The sequence below is a fragment of the Beta vulgaris genome, chromosome 5, assembly GCF_026745355.1.
Source record: "Beta vulgaris subsp. vulgaris cultivar EL10 chromosome 5, EL10.2, whole genome shotgun sequence".
NCBI classification, from domain to species: Eukaryota; Viridiplantae; Streptophyta; class Magnoliopsida; order Caryophyllales; family Amaranthaceae; genus Beta; species Beta vulgaris.
In genome coordinates, this window is record NC_079206.1 from 5,396,178 (window position 1) to 5,410,546 (window position 14,369).

Consider the following 14,369-nt stretch of genomic DNA (forward strand, 5'->3'; position numbering starts at 1 on the left):
TTAGGAAGAGAAGTGCTTCCATGTTAATGGAGAGAAGTGCTCCATGAAGATAGAAAAAATGAAGGTCCATCATGTGGGAAGAATTAACAAGAATCAAGATTAATTGTGACATAATGCTTAATGTTGGCTCCTAAAAATTTTGAAGCAAGGGGGTGTGTTGGATTATGCTCCAAAATTAGTCAAATAGTTTTCCTAATAGTTAGGATTAGTTGCTAATAATTAGTTAGTGGGTTAAGAAGTAGTGGTCTAGATAGTGGGATAGCAAGCAAGTAGTGGGCTACATAGCGGACATGTTATTAGTAGTACTTTGTATGCCTATTTAAAGGTTGTTTTGTTTATTCATTAAGTGAGTATAAAAAATATATAAAATGTAGTCTTTTTAATCCTCTCCAAGTTTCTCTCTTTTTTCTCCTCTAAAAAATTCTACAATAACTCCGATCCATAAAATTAGATAGATAGATATTTTACAAACACGATTAATAAAAATAATCATATTCGAGCCCAATAAAATAACAATATCAAGAATATAATTAACTTAATAAATATAATTAGCATTCAATTAATACTTTTAAAAATAGGACTATTATACTTTTTATGAAACTAGTTCTTTAAATTTACTAAAGTACCTTTTTTTTAATCTAAAGCTTCATTCCAGTGCTTTTCTGGTCGGTGATGAGAAATTTGGAAAGAGCGCATAGACGAAAAAAAATAGTTGGTTCATTCGCTTTAATACAGTTTTTTTTTTTTTGGTGAAAAAGGGTAGTGCATTAAATTAGTTTAAAGTATCATACAGCTCAAGTGAGCAATTTCTCCCTACAACACTCATACATTCCGCTATATAAATATCCATACAGTAAGTAGGTGGGATATGCAAAATCCTAGGTACTCTATTACAAATTTCTGGGTCTTCATTCCTACCGCACTCCTTTGCCATCATATCTGCAATTTTGTTGTAGTTCCGGCTACAGTAGCGCACCATCAAATTGTCAAATTTCCTGCGCAATTCCCTGCATTTGTTTATAATGTTAGCGTAGATGTTAGTATGGCTTACTTCGTGGTCAAGAAGGGTTGTGGCCACTTTACAATCCGAGAACAATACTACTTTCTTATGGCCGTGATTTAGGGCTAAGGTGAGACCCTCATGTATGGCTTTTAGCTCAGCTAACAAGCCATCTCTCGCAAAGGTTGTCTTTGTGAACCCCATAATCCACCCCCCTTACTATCCCGTATAATCCCTCCCGTTCCCGAGACTTGATTTTGACTTTTAAACGCTGCATCTACGTTAACCATTACCCAAGAGTGAGGGATATGGTCCATGAGGCTTCCTAAGGTGTGCTCTTGCGCTATATTCTCCTTAACCTGGTTTGCCCGCACAAATTCCAAGGCATTGTTACACGCCATTGTGACAATGGTTTGCGCACTTAGAGGTTTTTTTGAAGGATTAAATACTACATGGTTTCGGCTTTTCCAGATTTCGAAGCATAAATAAGGGAATATACTAGGCCATGCTAACCTCCGAAACTCCCTTTTAGATCTTAGCTGCTCCTGGATCCATGAAGAAACCCCCTCCCCGAGTTGGAGATCAAACGTAGGGATTATATCCCAAACTTTCTGAGACTCAGGACATGTTCGCAGTATGTGATTAGTGTCCTCGTTTTGTTGTTGGCATCTAGGGCATGAATTATGAGTGGTTACTCGTCTTTCAACAAGCAACCGGTTATGGGGTAGTCTGTCAAGGCAAGCAGCCATAAGAAGAGAAATTGATTTTTGGGGTTGTTTTCATTTTCCACACCCACCCTAAGTCAATATTGTCCTCACTCAAGATTTGGGTTTGATATGCAAGGGAGAGGGAAAACCCCTGAGCTGATAGATACAAGGGAGCAAGAATGTCATTTTGTTTCGAAATACCCGGGTGCTGAAGGTCTAGGATTCTACTCACTATCCCGGGAGGGAGTGGAATGGATAGTATGTCTAAATTCCATCCTCCCTCCTGGCTTACATCACTTACTCTATATTGGCTTTCCATTTCCCCTAAAGGTCCCTCTATGTGAGTGCGGATGGGTCCAATTCCTAACCAATCATCTTGCCAAAAGTCAATGTCTTTACCATCCCCCACGATCCATTGGCTCCTATGAGCCAGTAGGGGCCACCCCTTTCCCACGCTTTGCCAAATCGGCGAACCTTTCGCAAATGATGTAACATAGTGTTTGTGGATATACTTTGACATGATGCATTTCTGCGCTAAATTTGCCGGTCCTTGGGACAATTTCCACCCTAGTTTGGCCATGTAGGCGTTGTTCATCAATGTTTGGTCCCGTATTCCCAGGCCCCCCCACTCTTTTGGTTTAAAAGTTCGATTTTTCCCCACAAGGTGAATTTTCCTTTTCCCCTCCTCCTCACCCCACAGGAAATTATTACAGACTCTATCTAGATCTTTTAGGGTTGCACTAGGTAGGAAGGTTGCCTGCATATAATATGCGGGGATGGTAGCAAGGGTAGATGAGATAAGACATAACCTCCCTGCTCGCGATAGATACTTAGTCTTCCAATTTGCAAGCTTAGCTTTCACCTTTCCACCACAAATTGGACTTGTTTCCTAGTTGGTCTTTTGAGAGAGAGGGCCCCAAGTACATGCCTAAGTCTTGGTTTTCTTCAATATTCAGGGTTTGTTGGAACAACTCTTTATGTTCAAGGGGGGTGTTAGGGGAGAAGATAAGCCGACTTTTACTTTCATTTATCCTTTGCCCCGATATACTACAAAAATCCCTGAGGACCTTACGAACAGTAAATGTTGTCACTTCATCCACCCTCCCAAAAATTAACAAATCGTCCGCAAACATAAATGCGATATCGGGACTTTGTCTTTCCCAACCCAAAAGGGGGTCCATGTTTTGTCCAGCATTGCCTGATTTATCATGTGGGACAGATGTTCCAAGCATATATTAAACAGATATGGAGACATGGGGTCCCCTTGACGAAGTCCTCTCGAGTGTTTAAAGGAGTCAGTCTGTCTACCATTGACAATTGAGGAGGATGATTGAGATATACAGCTCATTATTAGGTCGATTGATGAATCACTTAAGTTCAAGTTTCTCAGACATGTTTTAACAAAGCTCCATTCAATTCTGTCATAAGCCTTTTCCAAATCAATTTTTAATGCAAACCATCCATTTTTCCCCTTTTTTTTATTCATTGAATGTAAGATCTCTGATGCTACAACCAAATTCACATCTGGCCCCCTCCCTTTAATAAAGCTATTTTGGTTCGGGGATATCCAATAAGGGATCAAGGGTTTGAGTCTATTTACTATTACCTTGGTAGCAATCTTATAAACGGTGTTACATAAGCTGATAGGACGCAGGTGTTTCAGTTTCAGGTGGATTCTGCTTAGGTATCAGACAAATAACCGCTTGACACATACTCTCCGGGACTTTTCTTTGGCCAAACCATGATCTAATGTTATGGCATATATCTTTTCCTACAACCTCCCACATTTTCTGGAAGAAGATAGGGTGGAAACCATCTGGTCCAGGAGCCTTATTAGGTTTCATGTGTCTCAGAGCTTCTCTAATCTCCTCATTTGAAGGAGGGTAGGCTATATCGATTAGTTGTTGGCTTATAGACATTTCCCAATTACATTGCACCTGTTCCGTGGTGTATAAGGTCTGGAAGAAATTTTGAATATGGTCTCTAACCTGAATTGGATCACGAATATCTAGGCCCACCTCATTCCTAAGGGACATGATTCTACTTGCATTCCTTTTTATCATCACACTTCTATGAAAGTATCTCGTATTTCTCTCCCCTTCTTTAATTCTTTCCAATTTATTTTTTGTAGCCCACAATTCCTCTTCTTGCATGAGAATTTGAACTAATTCAGCCCTAAGTTCACTTTCTAGGTCATGGAAAAAACCCGAGTTCGGGTTGTTTTGGAGCGCTTTTTGAGTGCCTTCTAATCTCGCTAAAGCTCTCCTCTTCCTCTTATACACATTCCCGAAATTATTCAAGTTCCAGTCCACAAGGACATTTTGTAGGTTGTACAACATGTCCCCTATTTCCCCCCCTTCCTTAGGCCACGAGGTACCTATGTTATCCTTAAACGACCGGTCCATGAGCCACATGGGCTCGAAACGGAAAGGGCGACTGCCAAGTCTCGGAATAGGGTGATCCAATTTGACAACTAATGGGCAGTGATCGAGGTTACCCTCGGTAGGGTCCAAAGGCTTGAGTTGGGGTAGGTTGCCATCCATTCTAAGTTTACCCAACCCCTATCCAGTCTTTCGAAAATCGGATTGTTTCTCCTCATGTTGGACCACGTATATTTTTGACCATTGTAACCCATATCTAACAAATTGCAAGTATCCATAGTATGCACATATAGCCTAGCCCGATTTTGTTTAATCGGTCGACCCCCGAATTTTTCTCCCTGGTTAGTTATCTCATTAAAGTCACCGATAACCAACCATGGGCAATTTACATTTCCCGCCATGTTGCTTAATTCTTGCCACAAATGTTTTCTATTCACATATTTAGGACTTGCATAAACTGATGAAAGAACAAAAGATTTTGAAGAGCTACATACCTCGACTACACCGTGGACCCCTTGAGCACTCTCCCCCATGACCTGGAATTTGATGTCATTCGCATGCCATAGAAGAACAATGCCTCCCGCAAAACCTCTCGGCTCAACAATGTGCCAGGAATCGAACCCCAGATTTTGGATAATAGTTTCGGTAGTGTGTTTAGGAACACGGGTTTCCACAAGAATGATAATACTCGGGTGATGTTGGTTAATTAAAAGCCGAAGATTGGGCTTGAAAGATGGTCTCCCCATACCTCGTACATTCCAGAACAAAATTGTCATATTATTTGGAAGAAGAGGATTTTTGAGATACTTTGCACGCAGCACTTCGTTTCCCGGTTCCCACAACATCACCTCCTTTTTCTTTGCCACATTTATCCATTTTTGAAAGAGAGGTATAAGATACACCTCGGCTTCGCGCGGGAACTCGAGTCCTCTTGCCTCGACCCAGTTGACACACATCTCCATCTGCCTCATAGGTCGTCGGAGTCGGGCTAAGAGTACAGCATCTGTATTGCTCATAGCCTGAAGTCTCACCTGACGGTTCATCACCATGACCATGGTGCGAGTAGGGGGAAGAAGTGGCGCTGGGTCTAGCCACTGCCCCATGTTTTGAAATAAATCTCTCTCTTCTTTCTCTACTCCTCCCTCTCTCTCTAGGAGCCACTTGAGGAATACTTTCATCTTTTTCGGGAGGTGACACGCATCGTGGAATTGCGGTACATGGATCGGTGCTATGTCGGAGTTCACATACAGTATCATGTTTTGAAATATCTCCGGCTTCGGGAAGGGGTTGATCATTATTTCCTTCACTTCCTTCCATGTTAGGTCGGTGAAGTATCCCTCCTCCCCCTCCGGAATTAGATAATCCGCGTAACCCAGGTTGAATTCGGCCATCACCGGTCTGACTGGTCGATTGTAGTGGACAGGATGGTCGTATCTGATCGCCAAGATTTTTGGCGGAGACGGTGGAGATGGTGGTGAGTTTGGTGGGGAGAGAGGCGGAGGCGAGGTGGGAAAAATCTCCACTGGGACCTCCATTCTTTTGGGGTGTTGGTTTTTTTGTGGTGAAATTTTGAAAGTTTTTGTTTGGGGAGAGGGAACATGATTTTCCCTGGGGTGTTTTATGGAGGCTTCTAGGAGATTGATGGGATGGTTTGGGTGAGATAGGTTGAGTAGGTTTGCCACCTTTCACTTCCTGGGGAACTTTGGTTTGAGTGTGCTCAGAGATTACTCCTCTAAATCTCCCAATTCCTGCAAGGATATGAAAGAATTAGATATGGTGCAGCTGCTTTCCCCTTTTTCTATGACATTAGGGGCTTCCTTTTCTCTCTCTACATTTTTATCTTCCGGCTTTTTTGTGTTTTCTTTTATACCCACTTTTTCCGTGGACTTTTTTGGAGTCCACCTTTTCAATTGGGTCATATCTTTCCTGGGTCCCAGCCCGAAATTGTTTTTTCCTCCTCTCCTGTTGACTTCCGCCCATTGACCTTCTTCCCTGTCGTTTTCCCCATCAAATTTTCTGGGTTACATTCCTTTGCTCAGGCGCATTTATGAAGTTTTTAGATTGCCCACAATGCCTTGCTTGGTGGCCATAATTTTGACATACGTCACAGTAACCTGGCCCCTCACAGAACACAAGCTGCTGGAAATTTTTCCCAATCCATGCACCCGTTGGCAGGGGTTTCGCCTTCTCCATAAGTACACACATGGCAGCATATCTCTTTTTCTCCCCTGTTAACGAGTGAACATCAATTTTTAATAGCTTACCTAAGCTATTACCAATTTTTTCAAGTATGCTTTTACTATAGAATTCTATGGGCAATTCCGGCATAGCTACCCATCTAGGGTATTCCGTACACTGGGCCGTCGATGGTTTGAAACCAGGTTTCCAACTTTGCACCCACACATGGCTGCCAAGCAAATCCCAAGGCCCTCCTATAAGGATTTCCGACTTCCTTTCATGGCTTGGGCATTGAATGCTGTAGAAACCCTTCCCTAGGGTTGTCATTTCTAGATTACCCTTCCATTCCCACATTTTTTGGAGCTCCTTTCGGAGGAATTCCTTGGAGAAAGACCTCCCCACCACTTTGCAAATAATGGCCGCCTCCCAAGGTTGGGCAAGCGATTTGTACTCATCCTCTGAAATAGGAATAAATATTTCCAAACCCTCTTGAAGGTCTTTGCATTCAGTCGCAAACGGCAGATTACAAGTAGGAAATGGCATCATTTCCATGAGCGAGATTTCTGCATCACCGGTACAATTCATGGAGGTGACCTCTTTAAAAGACTTAACGGATGGATGGATAAGTTTGGTAGTGGAGGTTGTGGTTTGAAGATGGGTTGGCTGGGGTTTATCTGGGGTTTTTTTCCCGGCGTCATCTGCTGAGCCAGGGGCGTTGCCGGGTAGGGTCCCGGAGCAGTCCTCACTTTGTGCCTTGAGGGCTTTTTGAGTTAGAGAGAGAGCGTCCTCCTTCTCTCTAGAATCCATTTTGGAGATATTTTTTGGGCTTTTTAATTGTCCTCTGCACTTTCCTTTAATACAGTTAACCCCCTTGGGAAGAACTTTGAGAAAAATAGCTATACAAGAGACGTTGTCCATACAAAGACTTTACAAATGAGTGGATTCACAAATGACATGAAGACGATGTTCTTTTTGTTTTTGGTTTACAAATGAACAAAGTTGCTTCAGATCAGCAATAAAAATAATTTTATTTTCGCTTATTAAAAGTTGTAACATTGGAGAAAAAAAATCAAATAACGTGAAGTAGATGCTTCAAAAAGTTAATTTTTTGCGACCCTTCAAATATACTTCATTCCTTTTTATTATATTACAACATATGAATTTTCATGTTTGTCAATTTACAATAACAATTAATATCTCTGTAGTTTTGGCAAGCCTAATAGTTTAACACCACTAATAGGTCGTGGAGACACGTTCTGGGTTTCAAGAGTGTTCAAGGAAAAATAGTAGACGAATTGGAAAATTTCAGGGTAAAACCAGCGCTCGTGGAGTGGAATCCTCGCCTACGGAATACTCTGATTTCTTATCTCTTTTCGTCTTATTTATATCAAGTCTTTTTATGTTAGGATTGTTTAGAGATTATTTATTTCCTAATAGGTTGGTAATTATTTTAGGAAGATAAGAATTTAGTTTCCTAAATCTAGTTAGATTAGATCTTATTAGAAATTAATTTTACCAGGGATAGAATTTCATCCTGTTTGTTTCTTTTTGATAAGTAAAACGAGAATAAGAAATTCATCCTCTATCACTATTATATAAGGGAAGGGGGAGAGCAATGGTGTCCTCTTTTGAAATGCCTATTTTACCCCCTTCCCTTTCTAAATTACAAAAATGAATGTCAAAATCAAAATCAAAATCGACACTCAAAGAAAACTACCGAAAATTAATTTACAACACTCACTCACAAATCACTTAAAAGAAGAAACTTTACAAATCTCTCATATAATTGAGAAAATCACGTTATAAAAATCACACAAATCACTCAAATAATCAGGAAACTTTATTAAAACTTATAATTTACATACAAACTAAAACTAATAACCTAGAACGTCAATACATACAAAAACATTTACAAAACTTCACTTACAAATCACTATTCTCAAGAACCATTCACAATTAATGGGGGGTCATGATTAAAATTCGAGGTGTGTTTGTAGTAAAATCAGAATTTAGAAGTTAGACAAGAAAACACATTATTTACTTTTTTATAGTGTTTCCTATATATAATAATTTTTTTTTTTTTTTTGATAAGGAGAACAAGCTTAGACTAACACCCTAGTCCGGGGGCCAGCCTAAAACATCCTTTCGGATGTAAGGAGAAATTCCATACAATAAGGAGGAAACCAATACAACAGGGAAGGGAAGTCATGCGCCTTCCTAGCCATGAAATCAGCAGCCTTGTTAGCTTCACGAAAGCAGTGACGAAACTCGCACATTTGGAACCGAAGAGCATCCATACCTGCATCTTTAACAATGTTAGAAATCTCCCACGGAATACGCCAAGAATTTTTCATAGAATTGATGACTCCTAAATTATCGCCTTCTACAATGAGCTGAGAGATATTAAGGAAAGAGGCTCCCTTAATACCTTCACTAAGAGCCCAAGCCTCAGCTTGGATAATAGAAACGTGAGACCCCAAAGACTTAGCACCAGCTAGAAGAACTTCTCCATCACTTTCTAATCACAAAGCCCAAAGAGGCATTACCATTACTAAGCTTAGAACCATCAAAATTTAGCTTGCAAAAATTGAAGGAGGGGGGACCAGATGAGATTAGTTCCCGCTCGAGAAATGGGGGAGGATTATTCTTGAGAGGGAAGAAAAATAGAGGATGAGTCGCCTACATCAAGGTCCACTCTAGACCACTGAACAAAAAAACTATTAATTTCGAAACTAGCACGACGAGGGGAAATGCCTTCATCATTAAAAATCACTCTATTTCTAAAGAACCAGATAAACCACCACCAAAAGAAAACTTTTTGATTACTTCCAAAGAGAGCTCAGAATGACAATAATCTAACCAATAGCGAAAAGAAAATTGACTAGAAAAGTTAATCTCTTGAGGGAGATTTGGCCAAGCACCATTTTCATGAAGACATTCAAAAACATCTAAAGTAAAGGGACATCCAAAACAAAGGTGAGAAAGGATTCAGGAGCATTACTACATAAAACACATTGTTGAGGAAGAAAAACCTTACACTTTTCAAGTCTATCCTTTGTAGGAAGACCATCATGACAAGCTTTCCATAGAAATTTTTTTATTTTGGGAGGAACATGAAGCTTCCAAAGCCAAGCAAATTCAACTTTTTCAAAGTTCGGGTTATGAAGACCCTGAGCCAAAATGGACCCTGACTTGACTGAATACTCCCCATCAGCTGTCAGACCCCACACAAGAGAATCGGGCTGAGGAAAGAAGGAAAGAAGAACAAATAATTGAAGCTATATGGGGAGGGACAAGAGAAGCAATTTTCTCCCGATCCCAAAGCCCATGATCATCAATCACATCACTCACTTTCAAGTGCTCCGACTCATAAGTGGGAAAATAATTTTTCTAGGGGGTATTGGAAGATCCAATTATCATCCCAAAATTTGATCTCTGTTCCGTCCCCTACTTGCCATCTCAATCCCTGCCTAAACAGGGGTCTAAGGGACATAAGTTTTTTCCACTGCCAAGAGGCTACTGAAGAGACTTTATGAGATAGAATATCCTGATTTTTACTATACTTTTTCTTAACTAAATTTACCCAAAGATTGTCTTTTTGTTTAACAATTTTCCAAAGAAGTTTCATTTGAAGAGCAATATTATTAACATCTGCCTTTCGAATTCCTAATCCCCCATATTGCTTTGGCAAACAAATTTTATCCCAACCTATCAAATTAGCTGTTTTATTTAGATTATCTTTATTCCAAAAGAAATTCCTATAGGTTTTATCTAAACTAGAAAGGATTTGATTGGGAAGATAAAACTTTGCATCTGGTAATTGGCTTTAGTAGCCAAATTAGCTTGAATTAAAACCATTCTACCAGCTGCGAAAGAGAATTGGCTTTCCATTTAGGGAGTTGATTAACAGCCATACTATATACTTTTCCAAAAGTTTCTTTAGTAACCCTTGAATCTATAATTGGACAACCCAAATAATCCCCTAAATTGGAAGTTTCACTCATGCCTAAAATTCTAGCAAAATTAGCTTTAGCAATATTTGAAACTTAGAGAACATTGGAAAGCAGACTTATGAAAATTGACTAACTGACCTGACATTGAACAATATTTATCCAAAATGGCCTTAATAGTGGAGCAACTATGATCTGTTGCCTTGGCAAAATCATTGTATCATCTGCAAAAGTAAGAAATGGGATTCTCACTCCGGATTTACCTATAGAGACTCCAATAGATTTATCTTTTTGCAAATTTGCAAAAGAGAGTTGTCTAGCAAGTAACTCAGCACAAAGAATAAAAAGATACGGGGATAGAGGGTCACCTTGGCGGATGCCTCTCGAAGGGAAAAATCTATCCCCTGGGACGCCATTAACTAGAATTGAGAAAGACGGAGTAGAAATACAGGTTTTAATCCACGCAATCCATTGAGGACAGAAACCCAACTTTCTAAGAGAGACTAAAATATAATCCCATTCTAGTCTATCATATGCTTTTTCCATATCTAACTTGATTGCGATCCAGCCCTCTGAACCTGATTTTTTACTAAAAGAATGAAAAACCTCATGCGCTATTAAAATATTGTCCTGAATGAGGCGCTCAGGAACAAAGGCACCTTGAAGCGGATGGATAATCTTCCCCATAACCGATTTAAGGCGATTGCAAATAACTTTTGAAATTATCTTATAAATGGTAGAGCACAAACTAATTGGACGAAAATGATTTGCATTAGAAGAGTTGTCAATCTTCGGGATTAGAGCAAGAAAAGTGTGATTAATCTCTTTCAAAATATTTCCCGAGTGGAAAAAAGCTTTGACCGCTCTTACAACCGAATTGCCCACAAGGGTCCAATATTTCTGAAAAAAGAACGGTGGAAAGCCGTCTGGGCCTGGGGATTTGTCAGGAGCAAGATCAAAAGTTGCAGCTTTGATCTCCTCAACTGACACTATATCTGTGAGAAAAAAATTGTCTTCCGGGGAAATAATAGGAGAGAGGAGGGAAAAATCCACTTCTTCATCAAAATAACAATGAGGATTCGAGATAAATCTTTATTAAACTCCCTCGTGATTTCAATTGATATAGAAGCTGGGGAGGAAATGACTTGATTAGTGTCTGTAGTGAAGTGCTTAATTTGATTTTTACTCCTTCTAATAGAGGCATGAGTATGATAGAATTTAGTATTTGCATCCCCCAAATGGAGGTAATTAGTCTTACTCTTTTGTTTCCAGTACTCACGACTAAAAGATAGTAGTTTTCACGTTTTTGAAGAAAACGTTCTTGTTGCAGAATAAGAGAAGAGCATAAAGGATTAGGAATGAGCCTCTCCTGAATGTTTGCCAATTTGGAATTTACTAAACGAAGTTGCCTAAAAATGTTACCAAACTGAGAAAGATTCCATTTCTTAGAGTTTTCTTTAAGAAGTTTGCATTTTTTAACAAGATTGAACATATGTGAACCGTTAAAACGGGTACACCATGTCTTTTTAACCAACGTGTCATAATCCTTACGTTGACACCACATTTTCTCAAAGCGAAATGGAGGGGCTTTCGAGCTCTTAGAAATCGATAAATCTAAAGACACCTGACAATGATCCGAAGAAGTAAAAGGGTGATGTTTCAGCCTAGCTTGAGTGAATTTACTAATCCATACAGTGCTAGCTACACCTTTATCAATACGTTCTAAAATATTATTCGGGCCAGCTTTTTTCTTTCTCCAAGTGAATCGAGATCCCATGAAAGGAAGCTCCACACACGAAACCTGGTTGAAAAGATTATTCATGGTATGGGTTCTAGAAGAGTTGAAGATAGCACCCCCCAACTTATCTTGTTCACAACTAATTTCATTAAAATCACCAAGTATAACAAAGGGAGAAGTAATACTATTAACATACATAATTAACTCCTCCCAAAATTCAGCTTTATGTTCTTGTCTAGCAGGAGCATAGATAAAAATCGCGATAAAAGAAAGATGGTCATTGAGAAGAGTTATAGAGCAAGAAATAAAACGAGCAGCTTTATGTAATACTACTAAATTAAATGGACAAGTATTACAATCCTTCCAAAAAAGCCATAAACCACCTGCTAGTCCTAAAGTGGGAACATAATCAACATGTTGAAATCCACACTGGTTTGTTATGATCTGAGTAGGGGGAGTTCTAGTTTTCACTTCACATATCATAAATATCTTAATGAAATTACTTGAGCAGAAATCTCGAATATCAGTCAATGCATTCTTCTTAGAAACCCCTCGAATATTCCAAAAACCAATAATCATAATAACTTAAAAAATATAAGACCACCCGTTTTTAGGTGGCAGAGGGGCTGTTAATCTCAGAATCTCCTGAAAATGAATGCTGTAAAAATTACTGAACCACATACTAACATGCATCCAAACTACAATCAATTCTTGCACTAAATCATATAGAAAGACAACTTTTATAAGATGCCACCACCCAAAAAAAATAATATTGAGATCAGTACAGATATACTTAAGATGGGTATTCAATTGAAGATATTGTCTTAACAAGAGCCGACTAAGGATGTTTTCTGTCCTTGAACAAACTACAAATCGATTGAAAAATCTTGCTATAGAAAGTTGTTTACAGCTAGGAATACTAATAGAAGTATTCCATATTCCCTGAAAAGTACAAAGAGACGACATACCTTGAAATATTAGTCTCCTCAAACAAATAAGGCATAGTAAGAAGTTAAACATTAACTTAATACTTGTTTCTAAGGTGGGAAAAATCCACTGGTTCTTCCAAAACAGAAGGATACCAAAGATAAGATGCAGAATAAAGTCAATCAATTTAATAATTAATTGAAAAAAGTCATTGGGAGTTTTTGTAAAAAGAATTTGCTGAAGGTAGAAGACCATGTCTTTTGATGCCTGGCTATAAGAACACACCCTTGTCAACATTGCAATTGTGTCTAGCAGCACTATATCAAGCCGGAAATTAAGCAAGGAAATTTCGTTATTAGACATGAAGGCATTATCAGTAGTAATCAATTCTATGATGACATACACTAATAAGTTACAATATATGAGAGGCAAAACTAGATGAAAGGCTATCAAAGAAAATGGGTTAGCACACCAATGCTTCCACAAGACCCAAACTCTACAGTAACTACAAATATTAGGGAGATTTGCGGGAGAAAGGAAGTGATACAAATGATCACTGATATAGATAGTGAATAGCGTGGAAAAAATTCTGCCTACTATTTTTACCAATCGAAAGTTCTGAAACAAGCTTCTAATTTTAAGATCTCTGACATTAACAAACACCCACAAGATCTTACATGATAGCCTTACAGGTTGAATGGTGGACAGACTATATATATTCATGAAGACATAAATACGAGGTTGCAAAAAACCATTGCAATTTTCTTTACCAGTACTATGATGCACAATATAGACAAGGCCCGCTGTTGGCACATAATAACAAAAATAATCCTTGCCATTCCAATAGCTTCTGGGGCCTAGAATGGAGGGAAAAAATCCAATCCAATAGCTTCGGTAGCCTAGATCGGAGATTTTAGAAAAAAAGAAGTTCTTGCAATGTACAAGTGAATTTCTGCATATTTTTTTAATGATTGATTAGACTTGAACAAGTTTCTAATGTTATTGAATAACACAAGAGTAGCATGATACAAATAGTACCTTATACTGAGAAGCAATAGGACTAAGGAAAGCCATACCTTAGCCGCTAACGCAAGCTTACATAGTAAACTAACAATGGAGACAAGACACTGAAACTTCCCACTCACTTTGACCCCAAAATAGGGAAGTTTGAGTTCTGAAAAAGCAAGGAAGTCACAATACAGTAGCTTCAAACCCACCAAAACCCCGCCACATTTATAGACACTCAAAGGCACACCATCACCCACTAGAGCACCACTTAAGAGCAGCCAAGAAATCGCACCGACCGCAATGAAAGCAGATGAGAACCAAATCCAGGCTTCCACAAAGGAAACCGAAACCCTTGAAACCCTAGCCAGGAAGCCCATTTTAAACTTGAAGAGAAGAAAAAAGAAATCTTTAATACAATCAACAACAAAGGGCAAAATCTGAACTGGAGAAGAAGATGAACTGATCTGGGGAAATTCAGAG

At 39.0% G+C, this 14,369-nt stretch overlaps 2 protein-coding genes across 2 annotated transcripts; both read right to left on the reverse strand.

The window, feature by feature from the left end:
* Positions 1-745: 745 nt before the first annotated feature.
* LOC125497633 (uncharacterized) lies at positions 746-7,070 on the reverse strand. The gene is made up of 2 exons (XM_048645120.2): positions 4,583-7,070; positions 746-1,007 (listed from the first exon to the last, which is right to left on the reverse strand). The coding sequence occupies exons 1-2, from the start codon at positions 5,621-5,623 to the stop codon at positions 987-989; spliced, it is 1,062 nt and encodes a 353-aa protein (XP_048501077.1). The 5' UTR covers positions 5,624-7,070; the 3' UTR covers positions 746-986.
* A 1,328-nt stretch (positions 7,071-8,398) lies between these two features.
* Positions 8,399-14,266, reverse strand: LOC130591670 (uncharacterized). The gene is made up of 5 exons (XM_057395346.1): positions 13,958-14,266; positions 11,492-12,017; positions 10,358-11,211; positions 9,436-9,508; positions 8,399-8,784 (listed from the first exon to the last, which is right to left on the reverse strand). Exons 1-5 carry the CDS (start codon positions 14,264-14,266, stop codon positions 8,399-8,401), a joined length of 2,148 nt encoding a protein of 715 aa, XP_057251329.1.
* Between the last annotated feature and the right edge of the window lie 103 nt (positions 14,267-14,369).